We start from the raw sequence: 22435 nt of genomic DNA on the forward strand, positions 1-22435 counted from the left end.
GCAAGAATGCAGCTACAGCATGTATCAGAAAACACATTTGCCTGTGCGGACGCGGGCCAGAAGTCCGATACTCCCAAGAAATTGTACAGGAGCAAAGAGGCTTTCCAGGCCGCATCCCTATGCATGCCCCCTCCCCTATTCATATTATGTGCCCAATGGTTGCGCGCGCTCCTTGTACGTTGGGTGGACTGTGCGTCCCCTATGGACACACACACACGCGCGCACAGAGAAAGGGACGCATACCGCACGCATTGGTACATGGGACTGGATCACCGCACCAGACCGACCTCTTGTTTTTTTTTCTTCTCTTTCTTCCTTCTTCTTGGTAATGACCCGGGAAACTGATCTTGTCCTGCCACCCCTTACATCAGTACCGCAGTGTGGGGAGCTCACTAGAAGACATTCGGTTAGGTCGGCTTCCACGAGGTATTGAGTTGCTCTCAACCACATGCAAGTACAGGCTTTGATGCATAGTAACTAGCCACCACTTCGAATAACCGGCCCTCGAGCCGAGCTTACGAACGCGAGGGCAAAACATAATACGTAATCGACCTGATGAAAAACAAGCAGAGGTGTACGGTACGTCCGAGATAAAGCCAGCACGGTTACGAATGGGATCCGGCGAGATGCTCCAGTCTCGATACTGTTATGCATGGGACAGTCTTTTAGCTGAATGTACTCGACGCTAACCCGACAGGGATCCACATGTTAGGAAGAGCGAGAGGGAGGGCAAAAAAAAACCATGCTACCTCGCAGTGCTCCATCGTAGACCAGGTTTATTCGCGGCCTGGAGCCCAGCGAAACATTGGCCAGCTTTTTTGACCTGCATCTCGGCGAACAGAGCTAATTGGGGATGCCAGGTTTGTTCTGAGGGTTAACCTAGGGTGGGGGATTCTGTTGGAAAATCTAGAAACTTGGTTGGAATTGATGCAGTACAACCCCCCTCCCCCTCTCATCAGGGCATTGCTCATGATCTTGAGATCTCCTTGGGACGCGAAGGCACACAGTAATCATTGATAATATCCGGGATCATGATAGACCAACCAAAATACCTCTGAACTCTTCTTCCTGATGTTCCCTTAGGAGGCGGACATGGGGCGGAACGGCCCCGATAATTCCCACATTCGGTCGGACGAAAGAGAGGCAAGCTGGCAAGCTGGCAAGCTGCAAGCCTGAGTGGTGAGTGGTGGTGACTGTGGTGACATGTCTACATACGTACTGTAAAACTGTGAAAGCCAAATGGGCACAGACATCAGAGTTTATTCCGTGATCAAGTTGAATCGTGCTGGCTCCCGCGACAGCCGAAAGGAAAGCTACGACTACGAACCGACCGAGAGTTCTATCATCCCAACTACCTACGTGCTGGTAAACGGTAAACCTGCCTGCATATTGCATGCGATACATCACTACCCAGGTTACTGTCCCTTGACAGAACGTCACGATGCAGCGACAGAAGGAATCTGGTACAGGATATGATACCGACATAGCACCTACAGCATACATACATGATATCTCGGGAAGTTTCCGAGAAATGTGGTTGTCAACTACGAGAGCATACTGTATCTGCTACAGTATGTGTCAGCAACGTAACGACCATCATGAACGATGCGGAATTATGTACAATTCCATCAATAATACATGGCTGCTATTAGTCTTGCCGTACTCCTCCCCCAACCACCGACCCCGTTCCTAGTAGTATTCATCCCTCGATCCCCATCGCACGCACAAACATCCATGTGACCAATGTAGCAATATGATGGTTGAATCCTTACACAGTATCGTACTTTGACAACGATACTTGGCCAGGCCAGCGAGATATATTTCGACAGGACTGCAATGGCACATCACCTTCTCCACACCCAACCTAGCTTTCGCGACCCACGTACGTAACATGGTCCTGTTTCTTCTGCAGCGTTCTATCCAACTGCCACGCGATCGAACGAGAGAGAGTGCGCACGCAACTCGCAAGGTGAGGACGAGAAATGTCCGCTGCACCCTTCACCGCTCGGTCGAACATTCCCATTACGGGAAGAGCTTGGTATCAGATGGAACCCCCAGAAGACGCCCCCCCCGCCCTCGAACCTGTATGGGTGGTATGCGCTGCCCTTCCCCCTGTCTGCCCTCTGCTTGCTTTGTTCGGATATATTCGAAGTCAACCTCTGCTCAAATCATCAACGTCCTGCTCGCTTCCGCGGGCCAGACGTGAGCAGCCTAGGCAGGTTGGACAGGGCAATTTAAGGTTTGGCAAGCGTGTAATATGTCATTGCCGTGCAGTCCTTCCGACATTTTATCACTCCACTGTGAATCATACGTACATATTCCTACCATTCCAGACGATGCACACCTTGATAATAATCAACTGGCGATGCTGACGAGGGGGCGAGGTGAGGTGAGGTGAGGTGAAATTTTTTATTTTCGTTAATGAACATTTGAACCTATCGCCCACACCGACAGTATGCAATCATGAATATGCAGTATCCGCTGCACTGCAGTCCAATGCAGCATCTGCCTGCCTGAGAGGGAGCGCGGGCTTGGTATTTCCGGCATTGTATTGCTGATTAAACAAAAACGCAAGCTAAACGCGGTACTCGTGCAGATCTCCATCCATGGGTATGCCTTGTTCTCGTAACTCGACAGACAGCATCGATCGGAATTTGGGATTCGAACGTCCCATCAACGACCGACCCAGACCAAGACCCAGATAGAAAAACCCATTTGCCAGCATGCCCTAGCCTCGTGATCTGATTGCTTACTGTTTCCCCATCTCTTTCGGCCCAGCTGCCCATGTACCCTAACGCCGTATATGCCACATACGATGATATCAAGATGTTCTCTTGACACGGAACACCCACAAGCCGAGTACTTGTTGGGCATGGGAGGAGCACATGAGGGTTTCGATTTCACCCTTGATTATGCAATCATTAACGAATGCAAAGCAGCTGGCAGTCTAGGCCCTGGCCTGCTCCACCCAGGCCTGCCAACGAATGGCAGACCTTCCTTTGCCCCGGAGCGAATTTCTATCAGGACCTGCCGTGGAGATGAGGCCCGATTCGAGGTGGCATCGAAAGCCTCGTCGCTCGTCGGCACGGAGTTGCATTGCTCATTCAGCCAGCACGAGTCAGCTCGCGATCCGGCACCGCGCGGTGGAGGTCTTTTCGGCAGGAGATCTTCGTTTAGCAAGCGACACCAGCTGACCAGGGCAGGCAAGCAGGTTAGGGTCTCAGGAGACAGAGATGTTGCAGATCAAAATGACCTGATGCTAAAAAAAAAAAAAAACACGTCGTCGCATATCACTACTTGTACAAGATTATTACCCAATACCCCCAGGTTGCTCATACGCGATTTTAGGCCCATCCGTTGTAGTACAGTAGGTACAGTAGGCTGGTCGTCGCGTTGTTGGAGAACACCACTCCTCCAAAACTGCCCCCTGTCATGGTTAATAGAATAGTGCGTAGCTTGGCCCTTCTCGAAAAACGTGGAGAAAGCGTCATTTCCATTTGCGCAGGGGAACGCACGAACTAACGACCCTACCTTACCTTTACCCATCCATTCATCGAGTAGTACCCTCCCCAAATGGCATACATACAGCACTTTGTTCGTTTCGAAGCTATCTGCAACAAGAGAGATTTAGACTCGTAGATTGCCGAAAGCAACTAGCGCTCACTTGCACAGCATCTAAGACCCTATCTACTCTTCGCGATGGGACAAGCAAACAAAATGTATAGGCTTGGCTCCATCAATACTTCCAATTGACCCTGGACCCATTTCGACAGCGACTTACATGCACACATTACCTCAACAGATACGAACATGTATCCGAGTATCCTTATTAATCAGCATCTGGCATGTCTCTTTTGAGACTAGAACAAAGACCCAGTTCAGCTGAATAGAGTATACACCGCGAAAGGGCCCCAAGCGATGTCGCGTACATCGAAGAATGACGAGCTCTGCTTCTTCACCTGAAAGCAATACATACTATCTGATCATCGGGCCCACCACTAGCGGCCGAGTTCATCTCGAGAGATGCCGAAATGCCAGCAGCAAGCTGCACGCTGGCGAGCAGGCGAGCTCGAGGAAAAGGCGACAGAGCGACAGACATGCTTCATACGACTATCCAGACATCCACCATCCATCCACAAATGCAAATACACAATCCATGATGCGTTGCTGCTCGCCGAGCTGCAACCCCACTTTGCAAAACACAGCAGCAGCAAGCAGCAGCAAGCAGCAGCATGCATACGGCACATGTACATCCAGTACACGCTAGGTGAGAAGATATCATTGCTCACAGTGCGAACACGGAGCCCTTCCAATGCAGAGTACTTGAGACATGGCATGCCAAGCAGCCACGGACAGGGATGCGCATCCCAACTGTCTGCTGCATGTGGCCAAGGTTCTGTCTACTATCGGTACCTGTCAGCAGCAACACCATCTGCGCGAATGGGCATGTAGACGGAAGTATAGATCAGCCAGGGATTTGCACGATATTGAATTGCAATGAGCTGGCCAAACCACCCACACCACGGCACCACAAGCAGTCAAGCAGCAGCATAAGCATGGAACAATCCATACATGATCGTGGCATTTGATTTGATGCACTCTTGCATTGCTGCATTGCTTGCCCAAACTCTCCTCATGTAAAAATGAAAGAGCCAAAGAGAGTTTTTGCGTGGGAGACGGGAAACATCGCGACAGTAATTGTCCAGCCCCCCGCCACAGGATGATTGACGCGTCTTTTGCCAAACCCCAGTCCTCGAAGCAGCAATAGAACAACAACAACAAGTACCTCTTGCCATGCAATATTGGGTGGTAGGTGTAGCAGAGTGGACAAGGAAGACGATTATGGCCAGGCTATCCCAGTGTCCAGGTTCGTGAGCTCAGCCTCTCGCTCCCCACCTTTTTCTTCTGATCTTCCTATGATTATTGCAGTGTCAAGTCCAGCCAGTGGTTGATGTGTATCAACGGTACTTGCTGCTGTACAGTAATGTAATTCTCTTCCTCTCCCCCTACTTGTTTCTTTTCTTCCCTGTCTTGGGACCCGGAATCTCCACTACCCCTACCAGGAAGAACCATAGCTCGCGTACAGCCATCGGACTAGCCTGAAGAGGCAAGTACCGTCATCCTCTCTCCGGATATCCCAAGAATAAAGTACATGTCACTGCTTCTTGAAGGGCTCTCGGTCCAAGCCGACTTCGAGAAAGCAAGACAAGAAGCAAAAAGGACCAGAAGAAATAAAAACGGCCAAGTGAACAAACATGCAAGCTTCTGTCATAAAACGCGGCAGCGATTCGGTATATATAGAATCAGACACATGAATGATGCAAGTACACGCAGCAAGAGCGGCAGTTCTCCTTCATTGTGAGCGAGCGCGTTCGATACGATACGGGCCAGCTGGACCGACGAGAGTGGGAAATGGGCAGGATTCAAAGGTACTTCCTTCCCTGGAATTACTACATACACACACTTCAACAACCACCTGCCAATTATCTGGCCAAATCCCTCAAATAATAGGTATCTGATAATTATTGCTTGCCATACCGCCTCTCTTCAGGTGAAATTGAAATTTCGACCCGACCTGACCAGCCAGACTCGAAAGACCAAGCAAAAGCAGAGTCCAGCAAAAGAGAACAGAGGGAATTAAAAAAAAAAAAAAAAAAAAAAAGAGGCGCTTGGTTCTTCTTGTCCCCTGCACTGCTTCTGGCCCTCACGTCCCGTCATCATCAAATTGATCAGATCAAATTCTTTTTCACCGAGGCAGCCCTTTCCCGCCTTTTTTTCTATTTTCTCGACTTTCGGGCCTCATCATTCCCGCCCCCCATCTTCAATCATACACAATCGAATCTCTTATGTGCGTGTGCTTCTGATTCCCATTTTGCACACACCCCATCTCCTCCAACCCAACTTTCACAAGCTTTTCGTCTTCCCACTCGCAAATCTTCCTATCGAGGAGAACAAAAATCATCGGCAAAGTTCTACTTCTACACCCAACTACTACGACCGGGTACAAAGATACTTATCTTGTACCTACCCTGCTGGTTTACTGGTTCACTACTCTTTAATGCGTACGTGCAATCTATAGCGCATCGCGCAAGGACGGCCTCATACTAGTCGAACACCCTAAGATCGAATTTATCTATCTTGGGTGTAGATTGTTTGGGGGCTAAGCACCGCTGGCGTGTAGTCTATACATGCTTCAACCCATCATCGCACCTCGCCATCATCCCTACTGCCACTCGTCGACGCGCTTGAACCACGCTCAGTCTGGTGCCCGCTGCCGCAAGTGAAAGGAACTGGTAGCCGACATCATACTAGTGCACGTCAACAACTAGGCGTGGATCCTGTGTGCGCGCGTGTGTGTGCAGTTCAGAGTCAAGTAGCCTGCGTGTGCAACAACCAGGGATCTCCTCCAGGACGAACGATTCCAAGAGGGCCCCAGATCTTAAGCCAGCCAAACCATTTGCTGATCACCCGGTATCCGACACTTCTTAGCTCTTGGTCGAGGTACTTGCTGGCCTTCGACTGCGCTAGACTTCGGGCTAAACAATTTGAGGTCAAGCTCGGCATCACTCATCCCAACCATCCTGGCAAGCCAGCCAGGCCCTTCTCTATCCGCACTATTTTAGCAACAAGCCTCCCCCCCTAAGCCCACCTGGTCGACTTGGGAAAAACCGCGCCAAAGCACGCACTCATTCACCCTCCTTTCATATAATAGTGAGGACGAGGGGACCCCCCAAAGATTGCGCTAGTTTTGAGCTACGCCCTGCTGCTGCCTCTTACTACTTCACACTTTCGTGGAGTTCGTCAGGCTGTACGACTAAGGAGATTACTTGCACATCATTTGGAGGTTAAGTTGGCAGCCGCGATCTAAATAAGCTCCGTGATCCTTGCCACCAACCTCTGATCTGGCTGGAGCCACTCGCCTCTCTAGATTGTCATCCACTCCCATCTCCCTATCACACTGGCGTCCTCTTCCTAGACGACCCAGATACACCCCGAGCTGGTGCTTTATTCAGGCCTGTAGCCTAGTGGATCTCCAAGCTTCAGGACTATTTCATCCATCCAGGCCCTGGAGCTCAGGAAAAGACCGGAAGCGCACGCTATCCTTCCGTCACTGGCCGCCATCACTTGAACATATACACCAACGCAGCCGCGTCTTGCTTCTTCGGTACTACCCTCTGCCTTTCTTCATCACTTGTCAGAACAGTAGTCCGGCACCACAACACACCATCCGAGACACCGTTATCACTCAAGTAGGACCAGGCTCGAGAACTAGAGCTCTCCGGCCATCCCACTGTTCGATCGTTCCTTCTCTGCTGTAGTATGTTCGCGAACCACGCACGATCTCAGCACGCGTTCGTCGAGCCTCACGCACCGCTACCACGTTCGTCCGCCGTTGGAAGCGTGAGCCCAGAAGCGCCATCCAATACGCTCCCTCTCTCGTCGACCAACAGCTCTATGGAACGGGGTCCCGAATACTCGCAGACAGGTTTGCCTTCGCCCTATCCAAGCAACTTCGGCGACACTCAGTCTGAAGTTTCCTCTGCAGATCACGCATCTGCTGCAGCATACCCGAGCGGGCAGGAAGCACGTTCAGCCAATTACTCAACGTCAGCTACGCCGACGTCTTCAGAGTACGGTGGTGGTGTCTTCCCGCAGTCAGCGCGGTCAAGTTCGTTCCTGAACACATACAGCGTGCATACCATCCCGCAAGCAACCATAGTGGCAGCAGCGGAGGTATGGCGCAAACACCAACAAGTCCGTCCATGCCTTTGCCAGATGGACGCAACCATCAGTCCCAGCAAGTCAAATCTGACAACGAATTACCCATAGATCCCAACATAACGGCACCCAGCCCAACGTACCCTCACCAGCAATACTCGCCATACGGCGCGCCCCCTCCGGGGGACATGTCGCACGGCTATCAGGGTAGTATGTATAACCAACCACGTCCCGACTGGGGGAACTATGGTCATCCCGGAGGGCACATGGGGCAGCCCCAATCAGTCTTTACTCCGACATCTGCGGCGCCACCCGGCAGGCCAGCTCAGGTAGGTTTTGTTGCGTTTCTACTTCTTTTGGACGACAAGGCCTGGATTCCACAACAAAGATGCTTCACTGGACGCGGATGGGGTCAAGTTGTGACCCTATCTGTTCTTGGTGTTCGTCGGTTGGTGAATTCCAGCAATGATCGGATCCAGGAGACCACATGTTGCGCGTAGATCTTGTTTTTCCCTCTTCTCGTCATAAAATAACTGATGTTGGTAATTGACACAGTATGGTACGCACCAGGTTTATTCTTTTGTGCCGATTCCGGGAGCACAGCAACACAAAAGACCAAGGAGGCGATACGAAGAAATCGAGCGCATGTACAAGTGCGGTTGGAATGGTTGCGAAAAGGCCTACGGAACTTTGAACCATTTGAACGCACACGTTACGATGCAGAGCCACGGACAAAAAAGGACGCCGGAAGGTAAGCTTTTCTTTTCCATCGAAATTTGTTGGGAAAGCGGTACCGTTGTTTGTGAGACACGGATGCCTTTGTGGTGCACACCTCGAGGACCCGCGCGCGCCCCTAAGTTTGGCTGCTCTGGGGTTCTCGTAGCCGCTTGCTTTAGGCATGAGCCGGACTCGCATCAACTTAGGAGGGCTAGCTCAACACGCCAGACAAGGGTTTCAACCAGACTGTCGGGATTGATGGCTCATATGCTGACATAATTTTGCAACCCTCTAGAATTCAAAGAGATCCGAAAGGAATGGAAGCAACGGAAGAAGGACGAAGAACAGCAACGCAAGGCTGCCGAGGAAGCTGAGCGCCAGAGACAATCACACAACCCAGCCCAGGTGCAGAACGGCGCAGCCGGGCCTGAGGGCGGAGATGGTGCCCAACCGCCTCAGCCCTACTCAGCTGGTCGATCGGTTCACCTTCCACCGATTGGTTATTCGCCTCAGTACCCTGCTCCTCCCTCGGCTGGAGTTACCAACGTACCCGAGTACAGCCCAACCAGCATCGCATACCTAACTATCAGCAGCCCGCATCGCCCTATGCACCTCCAAACCCGCAGCAGATGTACAGTCAACGTCCGTAAAGTTGCATTCTGGAATCGGTTTGTTCAGGGGATGCTAACGGCGAGCGGCAGATAGCGGCCAACCTGAAGCGTGAATCTGGCTTGACAACCTAGGGTGTCAAGCCCAACCAAGACGAACCACGAGGAAACACGCGACACAAAATAAAGCGACTTTCGAAAAAGGAAAATAGAAAAAAAAAACGAGATGGACGACAAGGTTGAACGGCAAGACTGGACGATGCTCCGCAAGGAGCCTACACTTTTCCCTCGGTTGTACCATACTTAATTACCCTAACACGGACAACCTTGCATCTACCATGCGGGGTTCTTTTCGTGGTAAGGACAGTCGATACCCTCACTTTTCACGCCCATGGAGTTTGCGACGCGACGTGCACGCATCTGGACTTGACGGCCATTACGATCATCTGTTTCCTTTTTGTGCATCTTGCATTCGGTATGGGAAAGGGGGGGAGGGGGCTGTATAAATCTGGTTCAACGTTTCGTGTTCTCCTTGGCATGGGATTGATGCTATCAGGCCGTCGTCCTGATCGGGGATCTAAACAACGGTTGGGATAGGCAACATTGAAGCTTCAGGCTGGGAAGAAGCCTCAACGTTGAGGTGGGGCAGGTCTTTTGCAATGCTGTTGAATGGCATGCAAATGCCTCGGCTTCGTTGTCTACATATTTTTATACGTACATACGCAATATGTCTCCTTGTCTTTGGGGGGCGACAGACGAATCCGCCTCGATGCATTTGCGATGCAACCTGTTTCTAATAATGAAGAGGCGTCTTTGGCCCAATGCACATACACAAGTCGGCGGGCGGCTTTGTTGGTTTTAGTAGTTGAAACGGCACGAGATAGGCAATACAATTTCTTGAGCAAGCATATCTGCTTTCCCTTGCACCGTGACAAAGCCGATGACTGGACGTAGGATGAGGGAATGAAACCCGACAGCACGGTAGTCTACTGTACCAAGCTTTTGCATCTACGGAGATCTAACCCAACACTCTAAACCACATGGGCTTCGTTTGTGCTACGGACGCCACGAGGTGTAAGACACAGAGCTACGTGTATTAACCTACCTAGGACATGGTGTAGTGACGGTACACACCACAGTCTACATGGGGGTGTCCTGTAAGCTGCCTGCTAGCGAAATTGGGGGAAGCTAATGAAGCAAGTAAGAGAAGGCGAGCGATGGCACGAATGCCGTGTAACCACACCTGCCAGGCTGCGTGCGTGCGCGCTATATGGCTTGGAAAAGGGTCCTGTCAACACCCACGTGGGTGATGCAAGACTTGCGTCGCTAGCGACCAACCTACCTGCTACCAACTACTTAGGTATTTAGGGGCCGCACGCACGGGCGAGCGAGAGCCACGGAGGAGCCGATGTCTTGGATTTCCATGGCATACACATATCTATTGCGAAAGTTGTTGTGAATTACTGACGATCGGAAGGGCGGGGGCGCTGGCCGTGCAATCGTCTCCTCAAACGTCAGAGGGCGGTGGGCGGTAATGCAGTTGTAACGCTCGAGTTGTGCCCCTCCTCTCCCCCCCCTCTCTTTTCCCTCTCCTCCGACGACGGACGCATAGCTGCGGAGGTTCGTGGCAATAAGTGGGATGGAGGATATGTTGGAATATTTCCCTCTGCCTGCTGAATGCGTAATGAGTTGGGCATATCTACGTACGTGGGTAGTGAGGATCCTCTTCCATTACTCAAGTCAATTCGTTAGATGGACCCGCGTTGGCGGGGTTTGAATAGGGAAGAAAAAGGGGGCACCGATACGGAGTATGTAGCTAACCTAGGGTGACGGTTAGCAGATGTCCTGTCCCTCTGTTTAGAGTCCCGACTAACGGGATCACCACCAGGGTTAACTTTAGGTAGTGGGCTGGGGGGGCCTTGGGACTTGAGTCGGGTGATTCTGATTAAAACCTACTGATGTATGTAATCATCCCTTCATCAGATTGCTCGTGTCGTTATTTTAGTGCTCGCTTCTATCCGGGACCACCTAAAACGCACATGACCGAAGCTAAGGCGGCCGTTGCTGCGACCGCCATGCAACCCACACACACCACTCCCATCGCTACCCTCGCTACCACCGCCATGCCTTACGTCGCCGAACTTGACAGCTTGACACCATCCTAAAGCAGGCAACCTGGGTTAGTGAGGTGTTTGCGCCGCCGCCGTCTTGTGTTGTCTTGCTTTCCCAGGAGACCGGGTCGTAGGCTGTTTGTGGTGTGGCAAACTAGGCAAGGCAAGGGTAGGATATTGCGCGGCGTGCGCAGTTGTTAGTCGCCATAGAAAAGAAAAAAAAAGAACAATAATAACAAGACCAACACATATTACCACCGCACTTATTAAGGGCTCCCGGAGGAGAAAAGCCGGGCGAACAGCTAACCTACCGAATATGTTAGGTAGCCTTCTAAATCCCATTGCCCGCAAATTCCATACTGCGTCCTGTCCCGTGCTGCTTCATGTCGTTTGTTTTAGATTGCTAAAGTTTTCATACGGGCGGTCTTAGTTTCCCACCATGTCTGTGTCGCCGGAACGAGCTCAGTTCTCGCGCAATGGGGAGGCGCTTCTGGTTACTTACTTATATATCTAAAGTACCTACGCAATGCAATCCCACCAACTCGTTAAACTGGACGTTGACAAATTTACCATCTTCCCTGTTTTGAATGTGCGTCGATGCTTCTTTGACTGCGCTTATGGTATGCTTGCACCATACGACAGTAATGTATTGCTGTTGCAGCAAGGGGCAGCATAGGGGAGGAGCAAGCTGGAAAGCTTATCAAAGATGCATCTTCTTCTCGAAGGCATCTAGAAGCTTTCTGCATTGTTCTAGCACGAGAAAGCATGTTCGCCCAACCCGGTAAGCCAAAAGGAAGGAGGAACTCAAAAAAAAAAAAAAAAAAAAAGAACCATGCCGTTTATTGCACCCATTACTACTTACTGTCTTCGTTTATGCATAGAGTGAACCCCAAGGCTGCGCAACTAACCTGGGTTTTGACCCGACTAGCCCACGGTTGGTAAGGCGAGGCCAGAAGTACCTCCTTTTGCTCCTGCAACTCGCTGGCACTGTCTTGCTCCCATTGCTACCTTGCTGCAGATCAATTCGACGGCAGACTAACCGACTGACCAAGCCTTTTTATCGCAGAGTAACCTGTTACATACACGGCATATAAGCCAACCAGCCCCCCAGCGCAGCCTTGGCTGGAGGAGGTATGGAGGCATTGAGATAGATCTTGCACAAACCCCAGACTCACAAATGAGAATGGAGGTTTTCGCCCCGCTTGCTGCACAGGGACGCTTCGGCCCGCTTTCTGGAACTTCTTAATAACCTCTCAACCTCTCAATCGTTTCCCCTGTGGCTGATTGATACAAACGATATAAAGTACCAGTGCTAATTCTCTACATTAGTAGTACTACATCAACAGGTACTTGCTAAGAATACCAAGGTATACATATGTCATTTTCATAACTGACGGGGAAGACATTCTTGTGGCTGCGCACCAAGTACCTACAGAGCCTTTTTGGACTGTCCGCCCGTCCGTCCGTGCCAGTGCGTTGGAGGGGAATTGACTTCCGCCTCGTCTGTTGTCGCTGCAACGCTCATGCAGTTTTAGGCTTCCTTCTGCCTCCCTTCCTTTCATGCATTAAACCCCTACCTACCTAGCTATGTAGGAATCCGGGTTTCGAAGAAGCTTAATACTCGACAACCTCTCGTGTGGACGGAGCTGCGACGGGAAACGTCGTAAGATCGAGCGCGGAAGGACAAAGTCATACGACAGATTACCAAAAGCGCAAGGCACGCTTCCTTTCTACTGGCCGATGGCAGTGGTTGTTTGCGCAATTGGTGAACCGTTTTGGCACTTATCGTTTCGAGCCTGTCACATACCTAATGCAGCAGCACTACCAGCAGACAGATGGCTGGCCAGGCTGTTGATTCCCATGATGATCGATGATCGATGATCCTGAAAGAAGAGGAAGAAGCAAGAACGTGCCATGACGTAGCGGCTCTCTCGTATCTGTTGAACGCAGCCCAACGCAGCTAACAACACCAACTGTCTCGCCACATTCAGGAGAACGAGAACGGGCCCTCAGCTTTGATGCATCGAAAGACATTATCTGTGTCACTCATCCACAGTTCTGTTTGCACTCCTTTCCGTCTTCCATGTCCTTTTTCCCCCTCCCTCTTAGGTCACCTCCGATAACAGTTTCCTCTGAGGCGCCCGTCTCTTTGTTGATAACCCCTCGCTCGCTGGCAAGATTGCATCGTCAATACCTGTACCACTCGCTTGAACTGTTCTGCTTCACTTTGCTGCCATATCCAGTGACCCGTTAATCAATTGTCGCTATTACTTTATATACATTCGTCAGTATCATCGCGGGCACTAATCGTTAGTGGGAAAAACTACCCCAACCATGGCCCCACACGTTCACTCGACACCTTCGACGATGGCCGAAACGATTTCTTCGCCGCCCGCTTCCTCTTCTCGCGAGAGTATACCAGACCCGCCTTCCTACATTGACGTTTCTGCTTCTACGTCGCATTTGCGCTTGGACAAGCAACGCCCCAGCCCGGGCTCCCTAAAATCCGTCGATTCCGTCCCCGTCACTGGTGTCTTCCCTCTGGGCACGTTGCATCTCAACGAACCCCAGGACGATGAGGAGGACATGGTACCTGACAGAGACATGACCACACCTCTTCCTGTCCCAAACCGCTCGCCAGAGCCTCTGCATGTCTCCGCGCCCGTTCTAGAGCTTCTGCGGAGTGGCGATGTGCTCATTTTGGACGACCTGCCCACGGGGTTTACTGTGGGTTGCGATACCATCTCGTTTGCCGCAACTGAGCACTTCTTGGGGTTCCGGGATATCCCCGGTGGCGCCCATCTAGTCTGGATCGCTCCGTCAGAGACCACCTCTTCGCGGAGCGCCTACTGGATATTCGCCCCGGAAAAGAATCCCGAAAGCCCCGGGCGAGTCTACGTGAAGCAGTGGGACAAGTTTAACGAGGTCCTCAGCGACCCCGCCAGTCATGCCGAGGAGCGATTTCAGAAGGAACGTCTTGAGGAGGGACTTGGAAATCTCGTCCCTTACCAGTTCAGAGGTACAAACTCAGCCGTGCCGCAGCCAACATCATCGAGCCAAGCCGGCGCGGAAGCGCCTGCTTTTGTGGATAATACCACCATTTGGTACCAGCTGACGTTTGCCATCACACCATCACTCCTCAACCGACTTACCGGCGGAACAAAGCAGACATGGCCGGTAAATACGTCCGACCGCGTCGCCGGAGGGACAAGCACGGTGGAGGAAGCACGGCTCTACGCGAACTCGACCTCTCAGCTTACCTTTACCTTTGGCATGGATGACCTCCTATTCGACGCCAAAGCCAAGGGTGCAGAGCGCACACAGCAGGCTCTCGACCCCACAAGCTGGATCATCGCCCAACTACGAAAGTCATCGTCCGAGTCCGATGGCGAGGGCCCAGCTTGGGGAGCCTCCACGACTTGGTCGGCGAGCTCCAGTTCGCCTTCCTTACCGGCATGCACCTCGGCAACTACGCCTGCCTGGAGCAATGGTGGCACTACACGACGCGTGTCATCTTCCGGGCTTACCACCTCGCGGTCGAAGAGCCCCAGCTGGCGCGCGACCTGATCCAGACGGTGCACGCGCAATTCGTCTACAACGACCGGAACCTCGAGGGCTCGATCCTGGACACGGCGCCCGGCGGGAGCGGTGGCGGCGGCGCCGCCAAGAAGCTCCAGAAGGCGCTCACGGTCTACAAGTCGCGGCTCAACGAGCAGCTACTGGCGCTCGGCGATGGGTGCACGCCGGGCCAGCAGGCCGTCGGCGCCGCCTTCGCGTCCCTCGAGGGTTTCCTCTGGACCTGGGACTGGGACCTGCGGGGCGAGTACCTGCGCAGCGGCACCATCATGCTCGAGGACGGCGAGGTCGTCCACGCCGAGCTCTCGGACTTCGAGGACGAGGACGAGCGCGGGGGACTTTGCGGCCGTCGTGGTCGATGTGGATGAGAGTAGGCGGCCGAGTGACTTTGTTTCGGTTTAGAGGGGAGGGATGAGGGGAGGATGAGCAAAGAGACAAAAAGAGAACATGGGGTAATAATGGCTAGGACATCAACTGGTGGGGTGGTTCGAGGAAGAGAAGAGAGCGATTGTGCATGGCAAGGAAGTGAAGTGCTTGAAAACCATGATTGGGTTTTCTTCTTCTATTTGTCGAGAGCGTGGCGTTGGGTAGCATTGATTCTTCACTCATAATACGGTACGTGTCTGAATCTCAGAATCACCTGTTATCTAGAGGCAGAAGCATTTTAAGATGCCACCCGCATGAGCTGGGGTCAGGTTCGGCATATCTGACAAGAGTAGCTTTGGAAACCGAGATCATGGACAACAGGATACGCGAGCAACCCCTACTTTGGCCTAACAGTCTTCAAATAGGGGTAGCTCGTCTCTTTCAGGGGTAAACTCCAGGCAGGCAACTTCTGTTGTGGGGGTTTTTTCTTACAGATGGAGGAGAGGTCCATCCGAGCATTCCTACCAAAAGGGATCCATTTCAATCTTGCTTCATGTTGTTATTCTCTTCATATTGCATGGGATAAACTTAGTGGTAATAATGCGAAAATAATGCGCAAGATATCAGGCTGGGTGTGTGGGAAGTCAGAAGAATTCTTGGGCTTGAGGGGTGGCAGCACCCAGCCTTTTTCATGGGTATTCACTCCTTGACTCTCTCCTACTTTCTGCTCTCAAAGCGTGAGCTCAGAAGCGCCAAGCTTGCCTACTTTTTCCCCTTCTACTAAAAGGAGGTAGGTGAGGCATGCTGGGGGTGGTAACCACGTTGTCCATCTTTCTGCGAGATTGACAAGTCAGATTAGGCCGACCGCAAAACGGGGTGTCCGCCTGATGAATTCCTTTTCGAGAAATAAATACACTTTTCATCACGATGGTGCCCTTTTTGTAGTGATGATGAGAAACAAGGGCATGAAGCCGGACTACTTCTTATTACTACCCTCTCTCATCCCTCAGATGGGTAATGCGTCTTCCGCGTATCACCATCCATCTGTTGCGTATGAGAACCTAATTCAAAAGCAGTCCTTCCTCGCTACACCCGACTGGCCCCTACTGTTTCTAGTTTTTGAGAGAGGGAGAGTGACATCATTGTGTTCAGAATAGTTCATGATCATAAATATATATGCCTGGGGCAGGACAGCATAAAAAGCAGTTAACTAGCTAGATAATAATCCATCTCGTCATACCCATTCTCATTTCCTTTTTCTCTTTCCTGGGCTCGCCCATCCCCACGGTACACATCAGATTTTATAGATGGACAGGCGATAGACTTACAGATGAAATGAATGCCAATACTCTCCTACAGTGGAGTGTTGGGGAATATGCCTGTTCATTATCTCTCCAATAAGAATCAGAGAGGAGAGCGTGGCACACGTATCAGAGGCTGGAAGTAGGGAGGGCATCTGCATTTGAATGGCATCACAGTGAACAATAAGCCTTGTATATTGCAGTGATGCATTGAAAGCATACCAGCATGTGAGAGCCCGTTGGCGTCGCCATCTCTTCAACATAGGGGGCAGGTGGTATCGCGATCTTCGTTCGGCACTCCTATAGGACAGGACAGTCACTAGGATGGAAGTGAAATGTCCCGCGGATACTGATTAAAACCCGTGCCACCCAATCGTGTTTCCGGGTGGTAGACTATTCAAAGTCAATATATTATGCCACTGATCCTGGCGTTGCATAGTTATCTCGGAAGACTGCCATAGATTAATTTAGTCAAGGCCGCGAGGTGCTTATCAAGCATATCCGGGCAGCCGTTTGCTCCCTCATCAGCCCTGTCAACTAGAACATGCACGTTTCAGGGAAAAGCACCCAGTGATCGAAATTTCTTTCATTCGCCTAGTTCCTCTCAACCCAGGCAGGAAGAAATAGCTGCCGTGAAAATGCATTGATGATTGGGAGGGATTGATTGTACCCTCCCGTGAAAGGATCCTCTTTTGTGACTCCATCAGAACCGATATAACCGTGCCGATTCCTGCTAAAAAGCCAATAGATGCCATTCGTGCGTGCCTTCGTCACATTCACCAACCGGCAAAGCTGGCCTCCATCCTGTAGGGAGACCAACTTCGCCAGGTGGCCAGCCAACCATTCCCACACAGCATCCCCAGCACCAAAACCGCCAAACCCACAAAAGCGTTTAACGGTAAGACTTCTGGTAACGTGCGCGGGCACCGGGACCGCCGAACTTCTTGGGCTCCATGCGACGGTTGTCGGCAACGAGGAGGGTACGGTCGAACTGGACAAGAGCAGACTTCAGGGCATTCTTGCTGTGCTCGTCAACGTACTTCTGGTAGTAGCTGACGATGGCCTTGGCAATAGCCTGGCGGACGGCGTAGACCTGGGAAGTGCTGTACCAGAGTTAGTTCTGTGCTCCTTTGACGTGTTCAAAATAGTCGCAAGTCGCAGCACTAGGCACCAAGCCAATGCAATTCGCGACGCTGAACCACTCGTCGAAAAAGGTAGTAAAGAGCTAGTAGGTGCACTTACTGGCCACCACCGGAAACGCGGACGCGGATATCGACGTTGGCGAACTTGTCAAGGCCGAGGATCAGGAGAGGCTCGTAGACCTGGAGAATAATTCTGTTAACTCGCGACCACACCTGATATTGGCACCAAGATGATGGCTTACCTTGAAACGGAGAACCTCAGGCTGGACCAGGCTGAGGGGCTTGCCGTTGACCTTGATCAGGCCAGCGCCGGACTATTCGATTATTTCCATCAGCATTTCCGTACAATCCACTTTGGCCTTTTTCGTCCCTCTCTCTGCTCGAATCGATCCCACAAGTCGCAAATTTTCGACACAAGACAATTTTGACGTTCTCGATTACGGCGTATCGTCGCTCGCCAGCTCGATTCGGACTCTCAGGAGGGACGTTGGAATTTTAATCACTAACCTTGCAGTGGGCACTGGGAAGTTGTGGGTTAGCTTGAATGCATTCAGACTTGGGGACGGGAGTACCAACACTGCGGTCGCGGTCTTCTTCTTGCCGAAGCACTGAACGCTCTGGGAGGTCGACATGATTGCGGATTGATGTGTTGCTGTGGAATGTCGATCGAGAAATGAAGGGATTCGCAGCGGGTATAGGCGTGGGCGTGAGCGGTCTCGATTTTCGGCAACTTAAGCTTGAGAGCGGGCGAAGTTACGAGACTGGGATTTTTTTTCGTGTGCCCTAAGGCTAGAAAGACTTGGCGGCTGTTGAGCCACAGCTTGAGGGTCCAAGGTTTTGTGGCTGGGATAAAAAAAGATTAGATAAGAAGGGTCCGGTTAAGTGGGGGCTTAAGAGCCAAGGTTCCGGAGGCAGCTATCTATCTGACCTACCCACTTTCATCTTTCGTGGGGTACATTGATGTGCACTTCCCTTCTATTCGTTCAGGTATCATCAACCTTCCCTTACCTCAGACCTGATATGCTTCATCCGTGAAGTGAAATTGTTACCTGCAGATGAACTTGCCCTATCACCATACGCCTATTCCTTACATGATGAAGAGACTTTAACACGCGAGTGGTGATGCAAGCAAACCAGAGCGGAACGACTTGACAAGCACAATTCTGGGGGGCTGCTGCAGATACATAAGTACTTACCTACATATCTGCCTATGCTCTCGAAGTTCGCAGTTTACAACCTGTCTCCTTCGCAGTCTTAATAAGAAAGCTCTTTGAAAAGCCGCCTGTAGCATTCGGTCACCCCGTTGAGATGTCGCGCAAAGGTGTAGGTTTAGCGGCCTTCGACCGCAGTCGCCTGACCTCGGCGCAGTTTGCATCCCATGGCAATAGTCTACGCAACACCAACGCACAGGCTTTAGAGACGCAGCTGTCCGTGTTCAAGTCGCTTCTGCAGCAGTTTGCGCAGACTCATGCCAAGGACATCCGGTCAAATCCGTCTTTTCGCGCACAGTTTGCCCGCATGTGCTCTGCCATCGGTGTCGATCCACTGGCATCCTCCAGTTCTGCAGGCGCCGGTAGCAGCAGCGTGTGGGCACAATTACTCGGCAGGAGCGTGAACGACTTCTATTTCGAGCTCGCAGTCCGCGTCGTCGAGGTCTGTGGCGCGACCAGGGGGAGAATGGCGGCTTGATTGGCGTCAAGGAACTGAGGGAACGCGTCATGCGTGGCCGCATGGAAGGCGCCCCTGAAGTCTCCGAGGATGATGTCTTGAGGGCCGTCGGCACACTCAAACCGCTTGGCTCCAGTTTCTCGGTTGTCAAGGTTGGCAACAAGCCATATATTCGCTCAGTGCCCAAGGAACTCAGTACCGACCAAAGCGCCGTGCTGGAAGCGGTCCAGGTTCTAGGATATGTGAGCGTGTCGATGCTTATGGTGAACCTACGATGGAAAAGGGCTCGCTCACAAACAGTGATCGAAGATTTACTGGGAGAGGGTATGCTCTGGGTGGACAAACAGGCTGAGGAGTGGGAGTACTGGAGCCCTGGATTCATGATGTCAGCTGAGGGTGCTGGCACCGGGTAAAGGGACCACCAGCCCAATCTTGGACAAAACCAACTACCCATTCCCCGCATCCCCTAGACCTCGCCCAGAAGGGTCACCAGCACGTATACATAACCGTCCATGCCGGCCAAATTAGTCTCGGGGGTTAAAAAAGGCCACGGCCATAGTAGCCCCGGAGTTGCAAAGGATGTTTTTAATACACCTCAACGACAGAAACACAACAACCCCAGGTTCTGTCGGCCGATCTCGACGATACATTCTAGCTTACGCCTACTGATCTTGGTGGATGTTACAGCTAGTCAAATCGACCCGTTCCGGTTTATTCTCCTTTGCCACTGACCCCAATGGCCAAGCGGAAGGGCTGGAGAGACAGACCATGATATATTATTACCTGTCATGCAGAACTATCCCTGTCCGTCATTGATTTTTGCTCTATGGCATAAGGGAGATGAGGGCTAGGCTACTAGGCGTTGCGGAAACATGCCATGCCCTCCATGCCTGCAGGTGGACCCTACATGATATCGCGCCGACTCATCTGGTCGAGCAGCCAAAGGACAACACCGTCAGAGACAACGGTCCCAACGGCAGGAGTCTCGAGGGAAGCAATCCCTCTTCCGTTGATCGCAGTTGGGGAAAGGATCAGGTCATATTCGAGCCACGACCACGGACAACACAAGTTACGCTGCTTGCATGTTCAAATGAAGAGTTTTAGATGTATTGATTAATTAATTAAGCCATAAGGCAAATATCATTAGATCTGTGCACAAAGCACTTGGTGTGAGCTTCACGATGTCTACTTGGTCTCGATCGCCAGGTTAACGTTAGGCACCGCGGTGCTGTTGGCGGGCATCACGTAAGTGAAATTCCAGAACTCGAATTCGCTATCAGATTTCTTCACGTCAGCAAAACCGCAATCCTACTGGTGCGAACTCACGGCGAAATATGATGAACATAGTGAATTAAAAGGTTAACAAAAGGACTGAAAGAACTTACTGGATAGGCTTGCAGCTTCCACCAACCAAGCCACAGAAGGTGATGATAGGTACAGGATCCACGGATCCCGAGACCTCGATCTTGATGCCGTCAAGATCCTCCTCGAGGCTGGCGAGGTTGCGTTTGGCGCTGCCCAGCGGGTTCGCGCTGACGAGGAAGGTGAAGCTGCTGGTCGCGTTGCCGTCCGGATACGTCAAATCCAAATTACCGGGAGCCACCTCGGCGTCGAGCGCGGGTTCGGTCGGGTACAGCGTGAGGTAGCCCACGGACTTCTTGTCGTTGTTGGTCGAAGAGGAGGATGACTGAGCCCACTGCACCACGGCCGGGTTCCACTGCGACGAGTCCTCGCGCGGCCCGCCCAGGACGGTCTCCCGGAACGACTCGGCGCCGATGGTGAGGTGGGGCGAGAGCCAGGTCGTGATGTTGCGCGGGACCAGGTCGTGCGGCGGCGCGAAGGCCGACGTCGTGTACGTGTACCCCTTATCATCATTACTGTCCCCTGATGGGAAGGCGGACAGGCGGGCCACGGCATCTTCGGGCACGAGGGCATCGTGGAAGGGGGCCAGCACGGCGATGAGCGGCGCGTACTCGAAGTCGTCGGCGTGCGCCATGGACCACGTCTGGCCTGTAGTCGGCAGGCCGGGCGCGTTCTCCTTCCCCACCAGCGTCCAGATGTACAGCGAGAAGATGGCGACGTACTTGTTCATATCGTACCCGTAGGCGCGGTCCCAGGGCCCCGCCAGGTTCCCGAGGTTCGCGTTGTACATTTGGCCCGCCGTCTCCCAGATCTGCCGGATCATGCGCCCGCCGTGGGCGCCCATGACGGAGTCGTCCGCGGGCATGTACTTGGCCCAGAGGGTCAGGCCGTAGAGGGACACGCCCATGTACGTCCCGCTGTTGAACTCGGACAGCGTCTGGCCCCGGTCGAACAGGTCCAGGATCTCCCGCGCGTACGTCTCGCCCGCCGCCGTCATGTTGGCGTCGCCGCACTTGCGGCCCGTCCACCCGGACGCCACGGCTCGCATGATGGCCGGGTTGCTGTATGAGGGGTACAGGTTGTCGTCGTCGACGCCGCCGACACGGTAGCTGTCGCCGACGGTGGCGTTGTACAGGCTCGCCAGGATCAGCTGCTTGACGTCGCCGGGCAGGAGCGCCTCGAACTCCTCGTAGATGACGATGAGATTGGTGCCGATGAAGCCTCGCCAGTTAGGATCCCACGAATTGTAGATCTATGAAGATAACTCACGCATGTAAGCTCATGACCATCCGGGAAAAGGCCTTATATGATGAACAGACAACACCCAGCTATGGAAGAGGACAAAACTACTTACCACTGGCTTGTAGTCGCCGTGTCCAACTGTAGGCTGCTCCGGGTATATGGTGTAGTCGCCGAACCACTGCAGGGTCTCGTTCTTCTCCTGGTCGCCGATGATGTTCTTGATGATCCTCACGGCCTGATCGACGTCGTCGCCCCGGTTGCGCTGCAGGAGCCCCGTCGCGTACCACATCGACGACCGGGTCTCGTGCTGCCCCGCCGCCAGCGGGTAGTAGAAGTAGTACAGGTAGCCGGCGTCGCGGTCGTAGATCTTGTCCATGAAGTCCATGGACTCGTCCAGCAGATTCTGGGCATGGCTATGGCCCTTTAACTCAACGGAGCCCACACCGGCCACGGCCATGAGAAGGCCAAGGAGGCTGCTCGAAATACAGCTGGCCCGTGAGAACAACATGTTGAGCAAAGATTTCAACGGAGTGCAAGAGGCGATGGCGGTGAATTGAAATCAAATCATATCATCTTGGGGCCCGGCGGCAGTATATAAACGTGCCTCAGTTCAATCCCCTTGC

The 22435-nt window shown here is 52.4% G+C and overlaps 6 protein-coding genes across 6 annotated transcripts; 3 read left to right on the forward strand and 3 right to left on the reverse strand.

Annotated features, from left to right (window-relative positions):
* Positions 1-3878: 3878 nt before the first annotated feature.
* Positions 3879-4099, reverse strand: PG994_003718 (uncharacterized protein; the record flags this gene model as incomplete). The annotated part of the gene is given in 2 exon segments (XM_066855127.1): positions 3879-3959; positions 3977-4099. The coding sequence occupies 2 exon segments, from the start codon at positions 4097-4099 to the stop codon at positions 3879-3881; spliced, it is 204 nt and encodes a 67-aa protein (XP_066719405.1).
* A 3221-nt stretch (positions 4100-7320) lies between these two features.
* Positions 7321-9141, forward strand: PG994_003719 (transcriptional regulator; the record flags this gene model as incomplete). Its single annotated transcript, XM_066855128.1, has 4 exons — positions 7321-7526; positions 7547-8048; positions 8290-8470; positions 8732-9141. 4 exons carry the CDS (start codon positions 7321-7323, stop codon positions 9139-9141), a joined length of 1299 nt encoding a protein of 432 aa, XP_066719406.1.
* A 4348-nt stretch (positions 9142-13489) lies between these two features.
* On the forward strand, positions 13490-15099 carry PG994_003720 (Protein AAR2-like; the record flags this gene model as incomplete). Its single annotated transcript, XM_066855129.1, has 2 exons — positions 13490-14535; positions 14556-15099. 2 exons carry the CDS (start codon positions 13490-13492, stop codon positions 15097-15099), a joined length of 1590 nt encoding a protein of 529 aa, XP_066719407.1.
* Positions 15100-17290: 2191 nt separating this feature from the next.
* Positions 17291-18172, reverse strand: PG994_003721 (40S ribosomal protein uS9; the record flags this gene model as incomplete). The annotated part of the gene is made up of 5 exons (XM_066855130.1): positions 17291-17501; positions 17641-17720; positions 17783-17854; positions 18048-18060; positions 18117-18172. The coding sequence occupies 5 exons, from the start codon at positions 18170-18172 to the stop codon at positions 17291-17293; spliced, it is 432 nt and encodes a 143-aa protein (XP_066719408.1).
* Positions 18173-18848: 676 nt separating this feature from the next.
* Positions 18849-19621, forward strand: PG994_003722 (EAP30/Vps36 family protein; the record flags this gene model as incomplete). Its single annotated transcript, XM_066855131.1, is given in 2 exon segments — positions 18849-19193; positions 19211-19621. 2 exon segments carry the CDS (start codon positions 18849-18851, stop codon positions 19619-19621), a joined length of 756 nt encoding a protein of 251 aa, XP_066719409.1.
* Positions 19622-20393: 772 nt separating this feature from the next.
* Positions 20394-22320, reverse strand: PG994_003723 (uncharacterized protein; the record flags this gene model as incomplete). The annotated part of the gene is made up of 3 exons (XM_066855132.1): positions 20394-20481; positions 20594-21822; positions 21925-22320. 3 exons carry the CDS (start codon positions 22318-22320, stop codon positions 20394-20396), a joined length of 1713 nt encoding a protein of 570 aa, XP_066719410.1.
* Between the last annotated feature and the right edge of the window lie 115 nt (positions 22321-22435).

Source organism: Apiospora phragmitis (assembly GCF_038363925.1).
Source record: "Apiospora phragmitis strain CBS 135458 chromosome Unknown utg000004l:1.0-3135199.0:1.0-3139288.0, whole genome shotgun sequence".
NCBI lineage: Eukaryota > Fungi > Ascomycota > Sordariomycetes > Amphisphaeriales > Apiosporaceae > Apiospora > Apiospora phragmitis.